This window comes from Medicago sativa, chromosome 3 (assembly GCF_051527215.1).
Source record: "Medicago sativa cultivar Bolivia chromosome 3, Bolivia_mono, whole genome shotgun sequence".
NCBI lineage: Eukaryota > Viridiplantae > Streptophyta > Magnoliopsida > Fabales > Fabaceae > Medicago > Medicago sativa.
Window position 1 is genome coordinate 87142617 of NC_140751.1, and position 25809 is coordinate 87168425.

Consider the following 25809-nt stretch of genomic DNA (forward strand, 5'->3'; position numbering starts at 1 on the left):
AACGAGGAGGACACAAAAACGACGTCGCTGCAAGAAAGGGGCACGCGCGTTCGGCACTGTAGTTTTTTGAGACAGCGTCGTTTTTTTCCGAAGCATCGTGAGAAGAAGAAAGGGGTTAACGCGTTTTCCTGCAATCAATCAATCTTGAGAGAAAGAAAATGGGGTACGTGCTTCGAGTGAGATTAGCTTCGTTCTTCGCCGGTGCTGCAACGGCGTCGTTTGCTGGTCTCTACATCCTTCATCGTGATTACAAGCTTGCCCACCAATCCCATACTCAACAGGTATTCTCCCACAAGATTCATGTTAGTTAATCACGTCGATTAACATATCTATTAATTCAAACACGCAGTGATTAGATTAGACTAAGATGATTTAGCTTTTTGATTTTTGGTTAGAAATAGGAACACAACCTATGCGATTATGATAATCCTTTTTTTAGTTGAATAATTATTTCTCTGGGATGTCGGACATCCACACGACACCTATGCATGTAGTTACATTTCAATATTTTCTATTTTTTTTTTTTTAAAATTATTATTGATGTATGTAATTTTGAGGTGGATGAGATTGTGGAGGAGATTAAGGTGTTGTCGTGGCGGTGGTTTTTGAGTAGAACAAATATCCGGGTTTGCCTCTTTTATGAATGGAGTTGGAATCCGATTTGGTGTCTAGGCAGAGAAGGGAGGAGGTAGGCGTGGCTTGCTGTTGGGGTCTCTGTTGGAGTCTAGCAGCAGATGAGTATGTTTTCCTGCTGGTGTGCTGGTTCATGACAGACTTGGAAGGGCATAGCAGCGCGTGTGTAGCAGCTGCTGTAGTGCTGTAGCAGCGCGTGTTTTTCTGCTATGTGTTTTTGGCCAGCTGCTGCGTTTTCTGCTGTGTGGTTTTGGTGGGCCTGTTTGTTTTTGTTTTCTGTCATGGCTCTCTATGCTTAGGCTGTTTTTTGGGGCTGTGCTTCTGTGTTTTTGTTTCGGGCCAGTGTGGTCATCGGAGCTCTTTTCTTTTGTTTGGAGCTGTTCTCGTTGGGCTGTTGCTTTGTTGGTGTTTTTGGGGTCTTTCGGCGGTGAGGCTGGGGTATGCTTGCTTCATGAGAGTATACTTTAGCCTCATTGTCTGAAGCTTTGGGCTATTGGGTGTTCCGTATATATGCGGCACCCTTGTATGTTACTTATTCCTTTTATCCGCGAGTAGTTGTGCGCCTTGCATTCTCTCGACGTGAATAATATTTGCCGTTTCAAAAAAAAAAAAAAATTATTGATGTATGTACTTGTCAGTGTCATGTCATGTTCAGTGTTTGTGTTAGTGTTTTATAGGGTATGTATGAGTGAGTTGACGGAGATAGTGTACATGGTTTATCTTGGGTTAGAGACTCCACCTACCAGGATTCTTGTTTATTGGGAGTGAGGGCTGGGGATATGCACATATGTGTATTGAGCTTAGATAATACTCGAGGGGCTATTGTGATTTGATGTTGCCATTTACATTTTGCAGAATATGTGAGTGGCATGTATGAGTTATTTAGAGGTCATTGCCCAATGCAGTAATCTATGTTATAAGTTTCCAAGGAATTGGGGAACATTCCCTATGGCTTTGTTTGCGAGTTTGGAGGGGAGGGGAAGAGAAGGGAAGGCATTTTTTTGTGAGAGTGGTTTCACAGAGAATGATAAATGAATGTTTATCATTTAGATTAGAAGAATTTATCTAAACCCTCCAAAACCTTTACTTCTATATAATTTTTTAGCTCCCCCATTTTGAGGGGATTTTGTGTTATGAAGCCCCATTCAAGTTGGGAGCCTATCATTTTCCCTTCCTCCTTCCTTTTACCCAACCTTTCCTCCAAACTCGTAAACAGAGCCTAAAAAGTTAGCTATCCAGTGGGAAGATCATTAAATACCTTCCATCCCATACCACTCGATGTGTGATTTGGGCACCTTGTCAAGTAAAACCAAAATTTGATAGATCATTCATCTCTTTCCTACTTGATACAACCAAAACATAATTGTCATATGCAATTTTTTTTTTTTGAGCTTGCCTTTAATTTGAGCATTATCTTTAAGACTCTTGAAATTGTTATGCTTCTCCCTTTCCATTTTCAAATAGTGCATGGTCTCATAAAATTCCTTATCTTTAAGACTTGTTTTGATCATTGTAAAATCTCCTCCTATCATCTACTGGATTTATTTTATTTCCTTAATTTGGACCCTGCGATTTTGTTTCTCACCTTCTTGGATATACGGCAAGTGGTCTTATTTTTGTTGACTTTGTTAAATTTGTATTGCTTGTTAGACAAACAAAATAGTCAAAGTTTTCGTGAAAGGTGTTTCTTTGGAACTTTAAATTTGGGATGATTCTATTCTAGTTAAATAATAAACATATCCTTTTGTTAGCGTTTCAGTTGTTATTATCAATATACATTTATAGTCATGTGTGGGAGTTTAGCTTGTGTGCAGAATGCAATGAGAGCTTCTAACAAGCTTAATGATTTTCTGTCATCTCCCTAATGAATGTGGTTTTCCATTGTCAAATAAAGGGAATCCGGCTGGTGTCCCCTTCCCCCCCTAATTGTTTATGATTCGCACCACAAAAAATATTATACAACAAAACATTATGTTTTACAAACAATTTTTGGGATAGTACATTATTAACACTTCTGTAATAATCTTTTTTCTTTCTACTCTCTTGTGTGGAATTCATGGTTCACAGATAGTTGCTTGTTTGAAATTAACCTTAATCACATTACCATGTAGAAAATGATGGCAACAACTCCTTCCTCACTTGTCTCAGCTGCGTAATTCTCGTCACACTTCATGCTATTGAGACATGTGTGTACAGTGTATTGATTTGCACGAAAAGTTGAAAAAGCTTTAAAGGTAGTATTCTGTTAGGATAGAAAGGTAGAGTAGAATGAAGAGGTGTTTTTGAAGAAGCCAAACTAGCCCACCAAAATTGGCACCGAGGAGAATCGAGTAGAATGAAAAGGAGTTAGTTGAGATTAGTTAGGGTAGTAGTTAGTTGGGGAGACTCAATTAAATAAATAGGGGGAAATAGTAGAAAGGAGATGTTTAGATTTGTTGCATGAGAAAAACATAGCAGTGGTTCAATTGTAAAAGGGGAAAGCATTGGAGGAGAAGTCTTTTTCCTATTCTCAAGCATTCAATAAAATTGTATGTTACATCTGTTTCTATCCATTTTCTTTTTCTCTTCGTTGAGTTCTTAACAAATGGGTCTGTCCTAGACCTAGTGGATCTATTTTGGGGAAGAAATGTAGAATTTGAGGTTATTCTGCAAAGAAGTGACCCACAAGTATGTATTATAACCTTGTTTATAGGATTCTAGCATTTCCAAGCTTAAGATGATGCAGCATCGGTTGATAAAGATGCAAGAACTTGATTTGGAAAAAGGTAGGAAACATCACCCCCTAAAATTAAGAGTATTGAAGGGATGGGAGGAATCAAGCATACATTGGGTGAGCGGATGAAAAAATAGATACATGATTGCAAGGCGAAAAGGTTGGAGACATGACCGTTTCCAGATATGGCCTTGTTGCAACAATAGGAAGAAATTCCGATATTCAATTAGGCGTGTAGCAACTAACAACCAAGAATCCTGTTCTGAGAAAACAAGATTGAATTTCCTAATCTCGACAGCAGTTGTTTGTTGCCGGAACCAAATATACTCTTTCTGGTGCATTAAACAAACACAAACCCTTTTTGAGAACGTGCTGAAATAACTTCATACTACGGCGAACTTGAAACATAACGTAGCCCAGTCTTGATTATCTTCTAGCTTATAGGAGTTCTTTATAAAATAATTTATGGTTCTTCATTTACGGAAAAGTTCTTATACAAGCTTTGGTTCAAGCAGTAGCTGCCTTAGAGATCCAGGTTTTATGGAGTCTAGCTGTACCACCACCCCCACCGCCATTGAAGCCACCAGCCGCTGGCTGACATATTGTGTTGCGGCTAACAGGTTGGCATTAGCAAACTGCCACAGGTGTGTAAGATAGGCACACATATTAGGGTCTGTTTGAGAGTTTGAAGGGAAGGGGATGAATTTGGGGGGAGGTGAGGAGTATTAGAGTGTAATAGCTAAGCTTGTAATAGTTAAGTATCAAAGACTCATTAGTCTTAAGCTTTAGTAATTAGCCTATCAGAGTGTGACATGTGTCACATATCTCTAGCTTCTTATGTTCATCTATACATACCCCTGTAACTCTGAGATTCAGTTAACAATAATAGAATACATTTTCTCTCTCAATTTCTCTCTCCTGCTCTCTCTCTCCTCTAACAAACTTCTGCAACTAACTTCTCCTTCAAGGTTCATCAATGGCGGTTTCAGTTTCTAATAAGGAGAGGAAAAGGCGGTTTCACCTTATTGAGAGAGTGTTTTGTAGAGAATGAGAAGAAAATGCTTATAATTAATATATTTTTAATTTTGAGAGTATTGTAAAATCATTGAAAGAATTTTTAGAATTTATCTAAGCTCTCCAAAATCCTCCTCCAATACATTTTTTGAGTTCCTCCATTTTTCCTTTCCTCCTCCCCTTTTCCGAAAGTCCTCCCCTCCTAAACTCCCAAACATAGCCTTAGTGACATCGGTGGTTTGGTTCTGGAGAGGGAGATAAAGGGAGGGGCAGAATTAGCAGTAGCATCCTGCAAAGTGGATCTTATTCCCAATGGGCTTGCCCCAAATTGGTGTCATTATTTAGGTTCATGTACACGGAGATGCGCATTGCAAATCTGTCAACTGTGGTTAATATTTTAACTTGCCAAGCTGAAACCTATAGGCAAATGGACTACAATTAGGAAACAGGAGATGGTTTCTATTCCTTCCTAAAGCTGAATATTGCATTGGCTCCTGAGCATCAGCTCCCAATCATAGATCCCACAATCAAATATCTCTCAATCAGAGGTCCCTCAAAGCAGGGGCGGAGCTAGGACTGAGTGGTGGGAGGGTCCATATAATTCAAGAAAAAAAAAAAAAACAATAAAGAGTAGAGAAAGAAATGGAGGTACACCTAATCCTTGCAATTGAAGATAATAAGTATAAGTTTTCTGAAGACATTTGAAATTGAAATGGGGGTAAATTGAGTGTTAGACAAAACTAAAGAACACAACTAACTGAAGGAAGAAGTTCGAAGTTGGAAAGGGAAATTAGGGCATTAAGTCGGTAGTCTACTCTTATTGTCTATGCATCTAATTATTTCTTTAATAGATTATACTTTAAGAGCAGTAAGGCATTAGAGAAAGTTTTCAGCACTGACACGTCTCGGATACATGTTTCACAAAACAATAACATGATCTTGTGTGGTGGCAAAACTTTATCTGTAAGGCCTAGCTGAAGCGGTAATACCGACACTGTTAGGATGGATATCTTCGGTGATGTCCCAGGTTCGAGCCCGGGATCTTCCACTTTGTATGTGAGTTTATAGTGGTGTTTGACACTTCGTCTGCAGACCAACAAAAATGTTTTGGTCTCTATTTATTCTCTGATATATGTATGTACTATTTCTATTTTTAAGCCTTTATTCCACAGTGGGTCGCTGCTCCATTTCCGCTTTGGTTGTTCAGAAAACAACAGGGGCCAGTCCCCCCAGGATCATCCACACAGCTCCTCTCCCCCTGCCCCAAAAGACTTGAGCAAAAAATTTCTCTAAGGATTGCATGATTGCATCAGGTCCCATATTCAATTTTTTGTATTATATTTCAGCAAACACTCGGGTGGGGAGATTATTGCCAAATTGATAGCTATTGGAACAACTTGTGTATATTCACCCAGTCCAGTTCAAGGTTGGACCTCATTGGGGCCAACCAAAAGCACAACTGGCCCTACCCAGACTTTAGACCGTAAAGCGATGGTAGGGAGTTAAACTGGTTTGAAGGGATGAAGAGGAGGGGCACTGTACTGGGTAATTTTGGAGAATTAGTTAGGGTAATTAGTTGAGGATACTTAATGAATAAATAGGGGGAAATAGTAAAAAGTAAACATGAACATTTGTTAATTTGGAAAAATACAGCAGTGATTCAGTTGCAAAAGGGAGAAACCTTTGAAGGAGAATTGTATTTCTTATTTTCAATAATCAATAAGTAAAATTGTTCCTTTGTGTTCGTTTTTGTTTCTATAATTTCCATTTGCATGGCACAATGCCAAAGCATGCTCTATGTAGTCGCGACTTCCTTGGAATTAGGCATGTATCAATCTATCTGAACCGTGAACTATGTCTTCAATCCTTCATTTTCTTCGCCATTAGCAACTGTCTCTTTGATCCTTCCTTTTCTTGAATGGAGGGAATGAGTGAGGTTTGTTTGAAGAGTTTGTGTGGTGCTTCATTTGTGTACTGAACTTTCTTTTCTTCTGCAGGTGAATGGTCTCTACGAATCACTAGACAGTCGAATTTCATCCCTGGAAAAACTGAAACAAACTGAAACTTCACAATAGGCAGAAGCTGCAAGTTCTATTTCACTCATTTTATGACATCTTAGCTTCCTCAACTTGTCACCATAAGTCTTCGGATCGGTTCTGTATCCGGATGTATTTTGGATTTTTTTTTGAACAAATGTATTTTGGATTATTATTTTAGCTAAGTGAATTTACAGTTTTTATCGCCATTGCATTTGGTGATTAATGAACATCTGGGATGGGAGACATTTGCATTCTATTTTTGAAGCTGGGAACTGCGTTTCTATTTAGTTACTGCAAATGGTTTGGAAATAAAACGATTACTTCAACACACAATATTTAGCTATGATAAAAATGATAAAAACTATCAATCAACTAACCAAAACTGCATATTAAGGTAAAGTAGAGTAGATTAGTGTCAGAGTTATTTGAAATTTTCAATTAAAATGTTTTATGATTTTTTAATTACGAAACGAGTCCAAAAATATTTATGAAATTGAATTAGAATGCTCTGAATAATTTGAGATATAAAAACCAATTTCTGATCGTCAGCCTTGATCGAGTTGAACCCTGTATCTTAATCGACGATTTTCGCTGAAAACATATCGAATGCAATTCCCTAACTGTCCGGAAACTTAGATAAACAAAAGGTTTAAAGAATATTAGAAAAATTCAATAGTACTGTATTTGCATATACTGATAACAAAGAAATAAACAATGTACAATGACTAATATTGGGTAGGGGGGAATACAAATCTTGATTAACATAGAAAATAAAACATTGATAACCCCTATCGATGATAATGTCCTATAAGCTACTCCAATTGTTTTTGTTGCAAGCCGTACACCTACTTTTTATTCATCTTCATGCTTGAGAGTCTTTTAGAGTCAGCAGCGACAACAGGGCTAGGGTACATACTGCGGCTTTCGAAAACACGACCTTCAAATTCTGCTCCCACTATCTTAGTGATGTTTGTTTTGTAACTTTCTTTGAAGCACTTGGCACAGATGTTAGTGACTCCAGCAGCATCCATGACACCACATCCTTTATTAGGGCAAATTGGTGGAACCATTGGAGTTGCAACCATGTTTTCACGGATTGAATCAAGAAAGACCGAGGAAGATGTTGTTGATATATCGGTTTTGGAAAACAAGAAGGCTTACGAATTACAGAAATTGTTGAACGGGTAGGTTTTAATTTATAAGAAAAAATTCCTTAACAATCTCAACAAATAAATAAATTGTTGAAAAAAATCAAATGAAATCATAAATTAACAAAAAATAATACCAATTACGATATCTTTCCCTTAAAGTTTGGGTCTGTAACAAAAAAAAAACTAATTAGGAAAAAAAATATTGGGATAGGATCAAATTAATTTTTTGTTACAACGATAATAGTTTCCCTTTTCAAAATCAATTTTTTATCCTCTATTTTTAAATTTGTTGTTACAATTTTGGCATCAACTCGTGTTTTTGACCCTAAAACTGTTTTTTTTTTATATATTTTTTTTTACGTAAAACGAAACAACTTTTAATCTTAAAAATGATATTTTGTCTTTAAAATAAAGCTAAGATTTATTCATGGCATGTTGTGTTAAATCAACAATGCGTTCAAGGTGGGTTTCACTTCGGCGTCTTTGAGTTTGGCAATATTGCTTCTATCACTCTCCTAATTAATTTAATTCTCTCTCATCAAAATATTTTATTTTATTCATTCATCTATCAACTAAATACACTTAAGTCAAAAAAGTCTCGAAAACTCAAAATTCATATATCAACTAAATATAAAGTCACCAAAGGCCTTAAAACTCAAAGCCCCCCAAGTATTTTCCGTTCAAGCAAGAACGAAGCCAAAAATTAAGTTTAGAGAAAATCAAATTTAAAAGTGTGATTTAGTAAAGAAAAAAATAAATTTTCAAATGTACAACTTATAAAAGAATTAAGAAATTATAAGATGTACAAAATTAATATTGTCAAACAAATATAAAAAGAACTAACATTTTCTTCTAATAAATTAATCTTCATACTTGTTTTATAGCTTGCTTAGTTAAAAAGGCTTTTTGTAAGGCATTTACCATGGTCTTTTGATAGGCAACCAGCATAGATTTCATTAAGTCATTGCACAAAGAAAATTATCTCTCTTCCATCAAAATGAAATGAGTGAAGATGGTGCGAATGTTTTACATATTTTTCATCATTTGTTGTCCCAGGTTAATGTGTTATGTCATATGTCGTTTGGTTTTCGTTGTCAACATATTTCTCATTAGGTTAATCAAGTAAATGACCCTGCAAAGTATGGTCTTAATCATTATGTTTCTTTGAAGGTGTTTAATTAAGTACCGTATTTCCTATATTGCTCGTCTCGGGGGATTAAGTTTGTATTTCTCTTCCTAGAGATTTTTAATTTGCTATGAACATTTGGCTCCTTTTGTTCACAAAATTAAGTATTTAAGACTCAATATATTGAGTAAAAATGACCAAGTATATAATATTCTATAAAGTTCACAAAAATTAAATATAGAGATTAAAAACATAAACATACTAATATAAGAAAAATTAAAAAATATTGAAGGGATGGTGAACTCCATTGTGTGTGAGTTCAATAGTAATTTGTCAATTCGTCTATAATTTATTTTTATTGTTTGAAAAAAAAAGATTTGATTGTTTGAATTTTTTTTTTATTGTGTTGGAATTTTTATTATATTTCCTAGATTAGCTTGAGTTTTTATTATATTTAAATTATATTGCAAGTGTAACCAAAAAAACAATTATATTGCAAGCCTCGTATATATATCTGATGTATAGCATAATTATACAATAGGTATAAATAGTTTCCTTTAAAAAAAAAAAGAGTTTAATTGGTGAACATGTTGCAATATGCAGACTGCGGAGTTCGAACCTCAAATTTTTCAATTGTTCAACTTTAAAATTAGTTTCTAATCACTATACTATTTGAAAAAAAAAATATATTATTCAATACACAATCAATTTTACCCAAATTTTAACCACTTTGATTGGTTTATTGGTGTTGGTTGACACCTTAGAGTGTGGTCATTTCAAGACTTCAAGTTCGATTATCCCTTGTGTTAATTTCGTTGAGTCAATTTAACTTCTTAAAACAAAATATATCCAAATTTTAAGATCATCTACGACCACTATAAAATTCTCAATTTTGGGTGTTTAACTGTGTATGGTAGACATAAAAAAATGCATATTGTACACATGATATGTTTATAATTCTTTTTTTAATGTTAATATTTAATGAATGTTCATTTCCATCGACTAATCACCTCAAAAAGTGAAGAAATAAAGTGTTAATATAGTTCTCTCAAAAAAAAAAGTGTTAATATAGTCGCGCTCTCTACAAACATCCAAAATTATAACCGCAACCAAGGTGCTTATTTACTATGGTGTTAAATAGGTATATCATCAACCATTGTGAATTTGTGGATGCTTTGAGTTTGGTCTATAATTTTTTTTAAATCTTCGGATGTGTAGAGTTAACATATTTCCTTTGATTTATAATAACCTTGAGTTTTTTTACTAAAACCAAACTGATGTAATTTGGTTTTCTTCCAATCTGCAGCCTCCCAAACATAAAATGGAATTTGCGTCTAAAATACATTTTTCAACGAGTTAAGGAACTTTATTCAAAAAAATAAATAAATTAAGGAACTTAATCCATCCAAAAGTGCAAGTTTTTCTTTTAAATATGAACTTTTTTTTTAAAAAACTAATATAAATATTATGTAACTATAATCATAAATACAATTTTTTTTACAAGAGAAATAATCATAACTACAATTAAAAATCGAACATGTGTCCTTCAAAAAAAAAAATCGAACATGTGAGAATTTGTTTTTGTTTAACTAAAAATCGAACATTGTAAAAAAAAAATTCATCGAAATTGTGATAATTTTAGTTGACATCTTGATCTAATTTTTTTTTCTTCCATAATTAAGGAAAAATGATATCTCGATCTATTTCGATAAGGAAAAGTTGATATTTCGATCTAGACTTTTTCTAGTTACATCTATAAACTTTTGGTTACACCTAAAATTGACAAAAATACTCTCTTACTGGCATTTCAATTTTTCATCAATTACCACTTTCTAATATCTCTCCCTCCCACTTTCCATCCATTTTCTCTCTTCCTTTGATTTTTTATTTTCAACCCATTTCGTCTGCCTATTTCCTTTGAGTTTTTTTTTTTGTCAAGTATTTCCTTTGAGTTTTTAATTCTTACTTTTATGCGTTAGTGTGATATACGTGAAACGAGTTAATATGCACACATGTAAAACGAGTTTATCTGTGAATTGAGTTCACTATATTGTTTGTTTAGTTTAATAATCATGTTAAAGCTGTATTTGTTTTATTTTTTAAATTAGGGTTTACTAAACCCTAAACTCTAATTTTGAACTTCTTAATATGTGCAAATTTGCACATGATAGAAAAATCCTTAATTTGTTAGTTAGAATAAGATCAACAATATTGCTGTCAAATATAACTATTTTTTTCACATATTGTCAAAAAAAGAAAACTATTTCTTTTACACATTCCTTAATCACATTTTGCATAAAAAAAAAAACTATTTCTTTTACATACTCCCTTCGTTTCAAAATATAAGCAAAATTCACCTTTTAGGTTCATTCATTTAATGATGAATGTGGTTCATAATATGGACCACATACATCATTAAATGAATGAACCTAAAAGGTGAATTTTGCTTATATTTTGAAACGGAGGAAGTATTCCTTAGTCATCATGCCAACGTTATTAGGAATTGTTTAGTGGGCTATTTTTTTTCTTCCTGTTTCAGTTTGTGTAAGGCTATTGCTTCTTTGGAAAACAAATGGCTTAATTGCACTTTTGGCCCTCTATCTTTCCAAAAGTTGCGATTTTGGCCCCCTAACTAATTAAAATACAAAACAGCCCCCTATGTATTGGATCTTTGGCAGTTTTGGCCTCCAAGGCCACTTTTGACTTAGTCTTCGCTGACGTGGCACCCACAATGGTCGACACGTGGCACCTCACTTAAGTCAAAAGTGGCCTTGGGGGCCAAAACTGCCAAAGATCTAATACATAAGGGGCTGTTTTGTATTTTAATTAGTTAAGGGACCAAAATCGCAACTTTTGAAAAGATAGGGGGTCAAAAGTGCAATTAAGCCAAAACAAATATACACTGCTTTACATTTACATCATCGCCCGTCGCCCGATATAAAATTATATATACGTGAATTCATTTTGCACTTATGTACGATTCATAGATGCAGGAAAAATTGAAAACAGTGAAAATCACTTTAATGCATAAATCATTTTAGCAGAAACTTTGTGCTTCAATCTTACCGTTTGTTAAATTTGGTCATATAGTATTGTACTGGAAATTTCATTGTTTAGGAAATTTCATATCCACCCACATTTATCACAAACTAAAATTAGGTTTCTAATATTGATAAAAAAAAAAAAAAGTTTCTAATAAACGAGGGAAAAAAAAATCCAAACCAGTTAATCTTTCAACATACTAGTAGAATTTTAAAATTGATCACGAATGGGCGGTAACACGTCAAGAAATCAAGAAAGAAAAACAATAGTACAATATTTGCATTAAGAAGATAATCATATCACATGATACTCATAAGCAGAAACAAACAATGCTTAATGACTAATATTGGGTCAGAAATTCATAAATAAAAAGAAAAGAAAAAATCTCGACTAACATAGTATAGAAAAACATTGATAATCATTCACTAAACAAAGAGAAAGAGAAAACATTGATTATCCCTATCTATGATGACATCCTATATGCTAGTCCAGTTTTTTCGTTGCAAGTCTTGCACCTACTTTTTATTCATCTTCATGCTTGATAGTCTTTGAGAGTCAGCAACGATAGCAGGGCTAGGGTATATATTGCGACTTCCGTAAACACGGCCTTCAAATTCTGTTCCCACTATTTTGTTGATGTAACTTTCTTTGAAACAATTTGCACAGATATTAGTGACCCCAGCAGCATCAATGACGCCACATCCTTTATTAGGGCAAATCGATGGAATAATTGGAGTTGCAACCATGTTGTTTCACGGATTGATTCAAGAAAAAATGAGAAAAAGATGTTGATATCATTTTGGAAAACAAGGGTTTAGAATATGAGGGAAATTGTTGAATGTGGGTAGGTTTATTTTATAAGTGAAAATTGCATAATAATCTCAACAAACTAATAAATTGTCCTTGATCATAATAAGTTAAAAAATCAAATCATAAATTAACGAAAAAGAATACCAATTACGATATCTTGCCCTTAAAATTTGGGATTGTATCAAAAAAATAAACTAATTAGGGAAAAACAAAATTGGGATAGGATCAAATTAAATTACAACAAGGTGTCACTCCTAAATACTCTTTTGGTCCCCGTTTTATCAAACCAACGAGAATAGTTTCCTTTTTCAAAATCATACTTTTTATCCTCTACATATTTCCATATTTGTTACAAGTTTGGTAAAAACTCGTGTTTTATCCTAAAACTGATAATTTTTTTTACCTAAAACAAAACGTTTTTTAAGTTTTTTTTTATAAAGATAAACGATATTCATTCATTCAAATTGACAGAGTATATCGACACAATACAAATTCAAAATCGTTAAATATAAAAAGGATGAATTTGTGCACAAACTCACAACATCCATGTTAATAACATACAAAGGCAAAATACATATGCCTACAAATATGATTATATTCAAGTCATCATGTTTTTCGGATTTGTAAGGTTGACGACGCAAAAGTCGTTGATCGAATTTGCACTCGATTAAAGCGAACCTTTAAAATAATTTATTTTAATTATTCATCAAGGTGAATTAGTCTTGAAGAGGTGAACTATAATAATATGTTGTTGAAAATTAAAGTAATTGGACCCAAACACCCTGGCTTGGAACTTCTTGATAGACCACAAATAGTAAATAATATCCAGAGGTGCAAGAATTGGTGAATTTGGTATTGCCACTTCAACTTCGTATGTTGAAACAACAACATTTTTACTTGGGTTCACTTCATCAAGCATCAAAAGCATCTGATTCACTGAAAATAGTAAATAATATCTAGAGGTGCAAGAATTGGTGAATTTGGTATTGCCACTTCAACTTCGTATGTTGAAACAACAACATTTTTACTTGGGTTCACTTCATCAAGCATCAAAAGCATCTGATTCACTGAAAAAGAATGGGTGTTAAAGGTGGCGCAAATAGTGTCACCGACACCTTGTTTCTCGCCAATGTTGCCTTCACCATAAACCTAACCTTCAACTTTTGACCATATTTCAATTTTTGTTGTGACCGTGGTGAAATCATAGGAAGTAAATTATTAAATCTTATCTCTAAATAAGGTGGTGAAAATGCTTCTAAACGAAATTCCGTCGGAAACAAACAGGTAAAATTGTAGTTTACATTGGGATTACTGCCAACAATAAGGATCCTACCGTCTCGTAGCAAAATAACTGTTGAATGATACATTCTTGGAATGGTAGACAGTTTTTGTAATTGGAATCTAGATCCAATTAAATCATTTGGTTTATAAAGAAGCAGACTCAAATTTGGGTTTCGAACGACTTCGCAACCGGCAGACCCCATACCTGCCCCCATTAATTAACAAAATGTGGTCGTTCAAAAGTAGAAGCATATCTCTCATTACTCACCCACCGGACATCGTTTCCATAACACAAAATGTGGTCAGCGATTTTGATCAGTCCACATGTGTTCATAGCTCCCACAAACTATCGTGTTTTGTTTTTTGATACGAACCTTTGGGACCTCCTCCACATATCATTACTTCAGCTCAGGGCCGGTCCAAGCAGGCAGCCACTAAAGCAAGGACTTTAGGCCCCCAAGTTTTTTAGGCCGCGTATTAGACCTCATTTTTTGTTTTTTGAAAATATTTTCGTTCGTCCAATTTTATAAAAATGTTCACTTGAAATTCAAGTGATATCTAAATGATGAGTCAGAGTTCATGTTGCAATTTCGATTTAAATGCTAGCTATTTACTTGACCAAAAAAAATGCTAGCTATTTTATTGGTTATTTGAACCTTAAATTCTTTTTACCTTAAGATTCCTATCAATCTAATTCGATGTCGGTTGTTCTAAATATATTAAGACAAGTAGTGTCTAATCAAAGTTTGTAAAAGTAAAAATTAATTTATATTTGTATCATTTCAATATTATTTTGTTATTTTATGATCTTTGACAATTGGTAAATAATTTCTATATTAAATATTATTTTCAACACACACACGCACGCGCGGGCGCACCCACCCACACACACACGCGTGCATGCGCGCGCGCACACACACATATTAAAAAGGTCACATACTAACGGAGTTGACTATAGCGAAAGAGGATATACTCTCATAATGTGACAAACCAAAGTTCGATTTCTAGCGGTAAAAATACCCATATTTAAGGTCTCACACACATCATATAGAATTACTTTCAATTGAGGAACCTTATGGAAATTTTTTCTTAATTTTGTCTTATTCTCTCTTAACGCAATTAAAAAACCTCTATTTAAATTTCACTTTAGGCCTAAAAATACATTGAACCGGCCTTGCTTCACCTTCAGGCTTTTGTAAGTTTGTTATTGGAAGCAAAACTGCAGAACCACAACTAGGATAATTTCTAGGTTCTCCTCCAGGTATTGTAGGATAATATTTAACTTTGTTTTTATGTGTAATAAAGCAAAATGGCTCTGTTGTTAGCAAAGATGAAGATGTTACCATCCACGTTATGAAAAACAAAAGGATGCAAGTTATTCTCTGCACCAACTTCGTTAGTCTAAGAACTCAAAGTTAAAATGTCCTCTACCACCGATGACAATCTGATGACGGTCTGGTAAAACGTGATTGGCAGCATACCATCTCTTTACGGAAAGTTCTCCCTTAAATTCCAGCTAATCACACTTATTACACGGTTCAAATGTTCGAACGACGCGTTCTCCACCTTTGTAGCCACCGGTTTGGACAAGTGTTCCCTTGGGATTCACGACACCAGAAGAACACCGTACGTTCGTTTGAACGAACAATGGACGGAAAGTATTGGATTTGACGTAGATGAGATATTATAAAGAAGACTTAAATCTAGTCCATTAGATTTCTATAAAAAGAAGGGTAGAGATGCAGTTGGAGTCAATATATCTCCCTATAATAGTGTGTGTATAAGGTATTTCTAACTTACTCTTATCCAAAAACATGAGCTTTATATAAAATGAAAGGGGACCAAGAAACAGCCGGAAAATGCTACATGTACTATTATATCTTATTTAAACCACTTCGTCTTTAAGCATGACTCATGTCTAGGGGTTGTGGACCTCCGTATTGGGGTAGACACCAAAAGCACATCCGTTTTAGGATAACGACAAATATTGAGGACAAGGGTGCCTATAAAGCAACATGTGGGCGCCCTAATCATTTAACCCAAACGTAATAGATTAAGTCGAGATTTCTTGGACGAGGTATGTGGATAAAGATAAGGCCTACACGTTCTCCAATATAGGAACTAATCTACTAGACTCTAAAAGGAAGCTCCCAAGTCGCTGCGACTAAAAAGGAGCTGAAAACACTATAAATAAGACCCTTGGGATCATTCTAAAGGCAAAACCTAACTAGAAACAAAAAAGCTAAGAGCTTTGGCATAAGAAAACGGAATAAGCTAGGTTCTCATACGACATAAGAAAATTTAAAGGAGTCAGTTTTGGATTTTCCAACAATATGAGGGAATCAAGCCGAAGAATTAGACATGGTCAAGGGAGAGGTCATAGTGGTCATAGTGATCCACCAGATCCTTCTCAATCATGCTATAGTTAGTGATCCACCAAATCCTTCAGTGAACATAAGAAGAGGATGGTAAATAATTAGCTTTTATATTATACTCATAATACATTTTCTTTGCCTGTGTTTGGGGTTTTTAGAAATACATTTTCTCTAGTTAGTATATTCTAATAATCATCAATTAGCTTATATATGGATATGATTTGGTCGGTCAAAATATTCGACCACGCACACTCCAAAAATGATAATCAAAGCACCATCAACGACAAACCCCATCCAAAAACACAAAATAAGACAATCTTTCTTCAAAACAAAATGTTAGCTTTCTTTACACCTTTTTATTTAATTTAATTTTTCATGCTTAAATATCGAGGACAATGTCCAAATCAAGGGGGTGTTTTATATCTTGCTCTTCTTTTATCTACAAAATATTTCTCTTTTCTTTTATTTTCTTGCTTTCAATAAAACAATTATTCTACTTGCTTTTTTACGTATAGGATAGAGAATTTTTGATAAATTAGCATACTCCTTGTTACATTTTCTAAAAAATTGAAGGGACTTGTTAACCGGTGCTTCCGGAGTATTGGTTAAAAAACTAAAAGTAGAAAGAAAAGACAAGATTTGTATTAAAAAGAACATTTTTTCAACTATCAAAAAGTATAATATACAATTTTCGAGTTAATATTTCTTTTTATAATTCTTTAACAAGTGTCCCGGTAACACTTGTTAACCTTTCCCAAAATTGAAAACCAAACTGTCGACAAACTTTTTCCATATTTTTTCACAAACTCTAAGATGGATTTTATTGAACAACAAACGAATGAAGTTGTTTATTGTTTAAATAGAACGACAACATCCCATATTTACTTATCAACAAACGAATGAAGTACATATTTTTTTTTTTGAAAAAAAACACTTTAACTAATTTTATACACCCTCCGGTCACTATTATAAGCAAAATTTTGCATTTTAGATTCATTCATTTAATGATGTATATGGTCTTTGTTATAGACCACATACATCATTTAACGAATGAATCCAAAATATAAAATTTTGCTTATAATAGTGACCGGAGGGTGTATGGTGTAGAGACTATTCAATAGTCAATACATATGGCTCTGTTTGGTAAAATTAGCTGATAGCTGATAAGGTAGCTGATAGCTTTTAGCTGATAAGCTAGCTGATAGCTTTTAGCTGATAAGCTAGTTGAAGTGTTTGGTAAAATTAGCTGATAGCTTTTGCTTTGAATAATAAGGGTAAATATGAAAGAAAAAATGAGAAGTTAAAAGCTATAAGCTCAATAGCTACTTGAAGTAGCTTCTGAAAAATAGGAAATAAGCTATAAGCTCGTTGTACCAAACAGAGCTAAAGTGTTACCAAACAGATCTTTTTTTGTCAAATGAGCTTATAAGCTAAAAGCTAAGAGCTAAAAGCTCTTTTTTTGGGTTTACCAAACAGAGCCATACACAATTTAAAGATGAGTCGTTAATCGATGCCTTCAGAGCAATGATTAATAAATCTATAAATACAGTAAAAAATTTGTCTTAAAAATATAAGTTTTTATTTTTGATTAAGTAATAATCACATTACTTTTAATAAAAAGTTACTTGTTTTAATTACTTAACCAATACTTTGAGGACACGGTTTAACATTCAACTTTAAAATTTACTTCCTCCGTTTCAAAATGAGTGTCGTTTTAGGTGTTTACACACATATTAAGAAATACAATGATTAAAAGAAAGAGAATGATTATTTTACCAAATTATCCTTATTAACTATTGGTTAGTTTTAAAAGTAATACTTTGGAAGTAGTGTGCAGAGTATTAATTGGAGGGTACAATTGAAAAGAAAAAGTTATTAACTATTGGAAACTGAAAGCGACATTCATTTTGAAACAATTTTTTTTGGCTAAAGCGACATTCATTTTGAAACGGAGGGAGTAAATTGAAGTGAGAATAATGGCTTAAGGACATTTTTAATTAAGTTTATTCAATTTTATATAGCTATTTCGAATGTCTAACTCGCAATTTTGTCACCAACCATAGATTAATGTGAGTTTATCTCAATAATGAGTAGCAGACAAATCCCACCGGACACAATTGCCCCTATCCAAATCTTCAAAGCCAGCATGAAATAACAACCGTTGATTTGATCAAATTCACCGCATCAGTCACGGACGACACAGTACACAACCGCAAGATCCATAATAACGATAACAATGCGCGCGTTACGACGCTAAATCCTCGGGTCCCGTCTTTATTCTTTCCAGCCTGGCTTCGTACCAACCACACTGTTCCATCCAATGGGACCCACACCAATCCAAATAAACTTTAAATACCAAATCTACCCTTATCCTCCACAATAACACTCTTCACTTTCCACACTCATTTTTCACTTCACTAACAAAATGCAACCGACACTCACACGCGCCGTCGTGTTTCTCATATTCGCCACCGCGGTTTTTTTCCCACTGGCGGATGCAGCATTTCCAGGCGAAGTTCAAACGTTCCGAGAAGCACCAGCATTCCGCAATGGACGCGAATGTCCACCACGTGAAACCTCATCTATCATCCACATTGCAATGACACTCGACGCAACCTACCTCCGCGGCTCAATCGCCGGAGTCTTCTCCGTCCTGCAACATGCATCCTGTCCAGAAAACATCGCATTCCACTTCGTCACCACCACACACCGCCGCCGTCAAGAACTCCGTCGCATCATCATTTCAACTTTCCCTTACCTCAACTTCCACATCTACCACTTCGATTCAAATCTCGTTCGCGGAAAGATCTCATACTCAATCCGCCGCGCGCTCGATCAACCACTCAATTACGCACGTATGTACCTCGCCGATCTAGTTCCGGCCACCGCTCAGCGAATCATCTACTTCGATTCCGATCTCATCGTCGTCGATGACGTGGCGAAACTCTGGAGCATCGATTTAGGAAATCACGTTCTCGGTGCACCGGAGTATTGTCACGCGAACTTCACTACCTACTTCACGCATCGGTTCTGGTCGAATCCGAGTTACGCGGCGTCGTTTAAGGGACGCGATGCGTGTTACTTTAACACTGGAGTGATGGTGATTGATTTATGGAAATGGCGTGAAGGGAGATACACGGAGAAGCTTGAGAATTGGATGCGGATTCAGAAACGGAGTCGGATCTATGAGCTTGGATCTCTTCCACCGTTTCTTTTGGTTTTCGCCGGTGATGTTGAGAGAGTGGAGCATAGGTGGAATCAGCATGGGTTAGGTGGTGATAATGTGGAAGGTCTTTGCCGTGATTTGCATCCTGGTCCGGTGAGTCTTTTGCATTGGAGTGGGAAAGGGAAGCCTTGGCTTAGAATTGATTCCAAGAAGCCATGTCCGTTGGATAGTTTGTGGGCTCCTTATGATCTCTTTCGCCATTCTTCGCCTTCGTTGTTCAATGATTCCTAATTAGGGTTTGAGGAAGATTGGAAAACTGTTAGGGTTGTTGCTCCCACTCGTTCGACCAAAGTGTTAACGAAATGGTACGTCAATTTCGCACCAATTGTGATTCAATTCTATTATGTGTTCAAGAGATTGCCCTGTGTTTTAAATTTATGACTATTCGTTGCATGCTTAAGAGATTAGTAGTGATATGTTATCGAATGTTCTTGTATCATTTTGGATTTCAGAGTGCTTATGGGATGTTGTATATACTGGAATTGAATTGAATTGAATTGAATGGTGTAAAACATCCATAAAGATGATGAGTTCGAAGGCTACTTAATCTTGTTGATCATTCATCATAAACCTCCATGATGATCTGCATGGCATGGGAGGAAGCTGATAGCCAAGTGAAGAAGAGGGATTGAAGAGTTATTCAAGAGGGATAGGAAAGCTGGTATTTTCTTGTATAGATTTAGATTAGGCATTTTGATGGCCGGTTCCTGTTCTATTTCGCCATGGCTATTGGTGCTATTGTTTCTTTATGGATTTGTGATTTTTTTATTTGAATATGAAGGTTATTAATCCGTGACATTTTTCTTGTTTTCCCATTGTCAATCTATTCAAACTGACATATAACATGCTTTGCCTTTTGTATTTGGCTTATTGAATATTCTTATTCTGCCATTCATACTCTGAATTTCAAAACTTCAGTGAAGCTTGTTTGTTTTTTAGCTATTGTTTTGCTTGGCTTTGTTGTTTTGATTGACCTCATTTCAATTTTATTTAAAATGCAGAACCTTTTTATTTTTAAACAGTGCAAACTTAGTCTTGTGGATCATAATTCATAAACAAGGAAATAGTTGCAATGAAAAGAAAATAATTTCACCTTGTGACTTTGAGGCTTTAAAAACCTTTTTGGAAGAGAACTAAATGCTTCTCTTTGGTGTCTTTCAAATGCAAGTTACAGATCGTGGCTTGTAAATCATCATGCTCACTGAAGAAACCAAATGCTTCTCTTGGTTCTTCATCACCGCTCAAAACAGGTGTTTGACATTATAATAGATGGCTTTTAGTTTTAATTCTGATTAATGGGTTATTCATAATGACTATCTACGGACACATTATATGGAATTACATTACTTTCATCACGTTACTATTTTCGATAACCCAGTGAGCAAGAAAAATCAACTTGGGTTCTGTATATGACATTTTGTTGGTTATAGTATGGAATGAAGTCTAGTTATCAACTATGGATCAACTTTGAATGTGGACAAAACAGAATCTCTTCAGCATCAGAGAAGCTGGTGAAGGCCAACTCTGATGTTGTTTGGTTGCTTGTAAAACACCAGCTATGTCATACAAAATTGTTATCTACGCGTCAATTTTATGTCTTTGTTTTTCCACCCATTCTGAACTTATAAATTAAAGAGTCATGCAAATCTATTACTTTTCAGATAGAGAAAAAGGTTCAGACGGATACACTTTTGAAGTTAAATTAAGTACTATGATCCATAGTCCATTTTGCTGGAAATAATTGGTGAAGATGACAAGAAATTGACAACTTCAATTGGTGACTGCTTTGAAGTAATTTAAAACAATATTTCAGGACGTGCCAAGACCAACTCCAATCCAACTGGGATGAAATCTGTGGTAGCCTAACCCTAAACTTTGAAATTCAAAACTAGAAGTGGAGCCACCTAACAGAAGCTATTGCTTACAATGAGCAGAAAGGATTACAAGATGATGTGGTGAGTGGAATTCCGCATGCAACTTAATTATATAGGGTTCTCGGCCAATTTGAACAGATGCACGGCAGAGCCTGTCTTATTCATGTATCAAGTTACTTCTTTGGATATATTTTTTGCCAGTTGCATTGCTTGAATTATTATCTTTTACATCCTTTCAATTTCAATGATTAGACCAACTGAAAAACCAATAAACCATAAAAAGAATAATAATGAATTTCTACTATTTTTGGATGAAGGTTACTGATCACTATATGATTAAATTGTACTGATGTTGCAGTTTTGGTTTTCTGTTCCAGAGCATCTACCCATTCCGTTGTTAACTTGTTATGAATTTTTGTGTGAACACATTTTAATTTTTACCGTGGGGTTGGATTTTGAGGTCTCTTCTTTTGGTTGTTGATTGTTTGAAACTCATCCGTCTAAGAATGACCAAGAGATTCGAAACTCAATCTAATCTTGCAAATAAGTGTGCGGCTTTGTGATCCATTCTGAATTTGCATGGTTTTACATTTTTTTTATGGTCCCTCCACTATTTAAAGTTATTTAAAGTGTTTCTAATTTTTGGTTTTCATTGATAAATATGAATGTGACTCATTATGCTAACATATGAGCAACACCTATGGAATTTGATTTGTCTCCTTGCAATTGATCTGAACCTATGTCTGCATCATCTTCATTCTCTTGCATATCCCTTTGACTTATCTTTTGTTACTACTTTGTTATGTATCTAATCAAAAGGCTGTAGTATCCGTTCATCAATTGAGAGTTTGAGACCCTGGGTTTTTTGCTCTAGTAGTTCTCTGCGCTTTTATTTGAGGAAGACTTTGAAGTAACAGCGCAACTGTTTGCCAAGCATTTATAGACCTGCATACTTTAAATTATTGATAGTCATTGCATATGAAATAATGGAGTAAAGATCATCTCCATTTATTTTCCTCTCCATTTCCTCCATTTAGAAAGATAAAAATACATAAAAAGTAAAAAATAATTAATGATGGTGGGACCCATTTAATGATGGGACTCACCACCTATTTTTTGTGTCTATATCTCTCTAAATTGCATCTTCCATTTATTTTTATAAATGAAGAGGATCTTAACCCGGAATAATGATAGGAAACTGCCTTCTGATAAGTTTAAAAGGCCATTGCGATTGTGATGGAGATATTGACATCTTTGGAATGTAAGTGATATTTTCAATATTTATCAAATAGTTTGATAAAGAATGAGTATAACTCTTACTTAGATTTGAACTCAGCAACCTCGGGGATATCAGGATTGAATAGAATTTGGGTGCCATCCCAAGTATTAGTAAAGCAAAGAGGATAATTTCCTAAAAGACATAATCAAACTATTAAGATCATATATGTATAACAAACATAAATAAGTTACCAACAATCAAGTCAGTTCTATATTTCCCTACAAGTATTTCTTCAAAACTTTTGAAATGGAGAGATGTCATAGGAATGTTTGGAAAATCTTCAGAGGTGATGACGGTAGCCCATGTGACAGTAAGTCAGTATTGATGACTTGTTGCTTTTACTACAATGTCATTATTGCTGACCTTTTCCATTTCATAAGTTTTGCTATACATCAGAATAGGCTTAAACTCTGCGACGACTTCCTTAGGCAACGTAAGGTGAATTGTACCACTCTACATAATTCACAAATAGTTTAACATAGACATATAAGATGAGTAAAGTCAAAACCAAAAAGTGATATAGATGCAAATCTGAGCATCCATAATCACCATTTCAACATGTTCTGACTTGAACTTGTTGACAACCGACGACATATCAACAATTCTGATTTGGTTCGGTGTTCTTTACTGAACATGTGTTTATCACATTCATTTGCTAAAACATTGAAACAGGAAGAGGAAACCAAACTGCCGCAGTTTAAAAATGTTCATATTACATGCATGTGAAATCAATGTGGCATTTTTGTAATCAGAAGTGAAAATAAGAAATAGAAATAGAGAAGATTTTCTCAAACCCTTAGGTTGTGAATTCTTCAAGTAGAAACCAAAATGCCGCAATTTAAAAATGTTGTTATTATAGGCATGTGAAATCAGCGTGTCATTTTTGTAATCAGAAGTGAAAATAAGAAATAAAAATAGAGAAGATTTTCTCAAACCCTTAGGTTGTGAATTCTCCAAGAAGAAACCAAAATGCCACAAGATGTTAGTATGACCCTTAGGTTGTGAATTCTTCAAGTAGATGATTTTCTTATTCATAAACAAAGTAACTTAGTTTTAACTGATTAAATTTAGTTCAGAAACCAAAGAATCAGTTTTGAACCGGTTAAATCAGTACCATAAAACCAAGCTGTTTTTTAAATGGTTTAAGAATTAGTTCAGAAGCAATTCAACTTGTAAATTAAAAACCTCCAATTCCACTGCTAAAACATTGTAACAGGAAGAAGAAAACCAAGATGTCGCACCTTAAAAATGTTATTACAGACATGTGAAATAAAGTTTAGCAATAAGACATTTGAAACAATATTAAGCCACAAAGGTTCATTGATACTGGTATAAAAGAAACAAGCCATTTGACAAAATTTTACTGCAACAATGGTTCAAGGATAAATTATTACAGGCATTTGGTAAAACATATATCCATCAAAGAGGAAAAAATATGTAAACAAAATAGTGCTTATTACGTTTTTGGTAAAACATATATCCATATATCCATGAAAGAGAAAAAAAATGTAGCAAGCTAAAGATGTGTTTATCACATTCATTTTCTAAAACATAAATCCATCAACTCTTTGTAAATCAATGACATTGAATAATTTTTTATTCAAATGTCAGTTATACTATAGGAATACAACCTTCCACAATGGGCCTTTATTCAACATAAACATAAAATCAATTGTTTGAGACAACCATTTTCTGTTTGAGACAACCATTTTCAATAACAGTTATTAATAGTGTCTCAAACTCTTAAACATGCGTAATCTATTTGAAGTGAAATTGACCAATAAATTCAAATAAATGAAAAACTCAGGATCTGCAATTTAAAAAAACTAAAATTTATGAATATGTGGAAAAACCCTATGATTCATCGAACCCAGGATCAACTATAATACCAGAGATTAAAATAACAGTTGTGTTATGCAAAACCAAAATTGCAACAAACATGCAAAGATGATACCTTTAGGTCAAAAAAAGCATCTTTCTAAAAACATGCAACAAAACAATCTTTTCTTTGAAATCCAATCACAATCAAAAAAGAAAAATGCAAAAATCAAAGCTTTAACATGAAATCAAAAGGAAAAACAAAAAATACACCCCAAAATGCATAAAACCCATTCAATATAAACCATGCATGCTCACAGATCCATGAAAAATACAAACAGTACCTGTGATGAAGAAGAAAAACTGAAACAATATTTTTGGATGAAATAGCTCTCCAGGTATGATGGATGATGAAGTAGGTGTATTGTGGGAGAGACATATTGAGAATGCTACATATAAATAGACCAAATATTGAGGTGGCACTCTCCTAAAGTTTAAATACTTATTGGATTACCAAATTTTGGCAAAATTGGAATTCATAAAGCTTAAATTTTGATAGATAGTTAGTAGATTATACCTCTACTATAAATTATTCGAAGTATTTATATTGTCCAGTAAACTAAAGATTGGGAACTCAAATTGTCAATGCACATTTTTAATTTTCAATTGCGGTTGGACTTGGTACATATTATTTTGGTGAAAAATGCCGGTGCACATTTACAGCTGTTGGTACTCAATTTCAGTTGTGTTTTGGACGCCTCAATTTAGAACACAGTTCAACTAAACCTAAAAAAATTTGTAACGAAAAAATACATAAAATTACACTTATATATCATTCTGTTTTTATGAAGACTTGGTAATCTAATTATAAAAATTACTTGAAAAACCCCAAATTTTTATTTTCAAGATTAGCATATTCTGTTTAACCCAAGAACAACATAAGTTTATTTTTTTTATCCTAACAAAAAAAAGGTCTTATGGAATGGGCAACTTCTCTATCGAGTGGGATAAAGTGATTTTTGAGATAGAGTACAGGATGGTAGCTCACAGCATCAATATCACACTTTCATAAATCTAAATTTGGTGTTAGACTGGACTTTTGGGCTGAGCCAAGTTTAATATCACATCTCAGTCCAATACAACATCTAATTGTCTATATAAACACAATGTTACAACCTTACTAGTGACGCTTCAATCTAACCTAGCACGCACATTAAGTTTATACTGACTTGTACGTTAGAGTGTTTGCAAAGATACCCTCTTTCATCATCTCATCACCACCTCCATTCAGAGAGCATTTCTTCCATTGATCCACCATCACCGTGAGTTTTCTTATAATCCGAGTTCTATTCCGCACATGTACTACTATCTCAAGGTTAAAAGATTTATGTCGTTTTTTTTTATTACAAAGTTCTCATGCTGAATTCG

The 25809-nt window shown here is 34.3% G+C and overlaps 2 protein-coding genes, 1 long non-coding RNA gene and 1 pseudogene across 5 annotated transcripts; 2 read left to right on the forward strand and 2 right to left on the reverse strand.

Annotated features, from left to right (window-relative positions):
- Positions 1-6726, forward strand: LOC146941422 (ABC transporter A family protein). Of its 2 annotated transcripts, XR_015032374.1 has the most exons (3): positions 1-281; positions 5533-5673; positions 6358-6726. XR_015032374.1 is itself a non-coding variant. In XM_085755199.1 (2 exons), exons 1-2 carry the CDS (start codon positions 159-161, stop codon positions 6433-6435), a joined length of 201 nt encoding a protein of 66 aa, XP_085611325.1. In that variant the 5' UTR covers positions 18-158; the 3' UTR covers positions 6436-6726. The 2 variants fall into 2 exon arrangements, 1 of the variants encoding a protein (XP_085611325.1); XM_085755199.1 differs by lacking the exon at positions 5533-5673 and having other exon boundaries at positions 18-281.
- A 6560-nt stretch (positions 6727-13286) lies between these two features.
- LOC146941423 (aldehyde oxidase GLOX1-like) lies at positions 13287-20295 on the reverse strand (annotated as a pseudogene). The gene is made up of 4 exons (XR_015032375.1): positions 19899-20295; positions 14972-15483; positions 13488-14216; positions 13287-13357 (listed from the first exon to the last, which is right to left on the reverse strand). The product of XR_015032375.1 is annotated as an aldehyde oxidase GLOX1-like (transcript).
- GATL3 (galacturonosyltransferase-like 3) lies at positions 18596-20208 on the forward strand. The gene is made up of 2 exons (XM_085755200.1): positions 18596-19715; positions 19863-20208. Exon 1 carries the CDS (start codon positions 18610-18612, stop codon positions 19639-19641), a length of 1032 nt encoding a protein of 343 aa, XP_085611326.1. The 5' UTR covers positions 18596-18609; the 3' UTR covers positions 19642-19715; positions 19863-20208.
- Positions 20296-21914: 1619 nt separating the features above from the next.
- On the reverse strand, positions 21915-24785 carry LOC146941425 (uncharacterized). Its single transcript, XR_015032376.1, has 2 exons — positions 22605-24785; positions 21915-22236 (listed from the first exon to the last, which is right to left on the reverse strand). It is a non-coding gene; the product is annotated as an uncharacterized LOC146941425 (long non-coding RNA).
- Positions 24786-25809: the final 1024 nt, after the last annotated feature.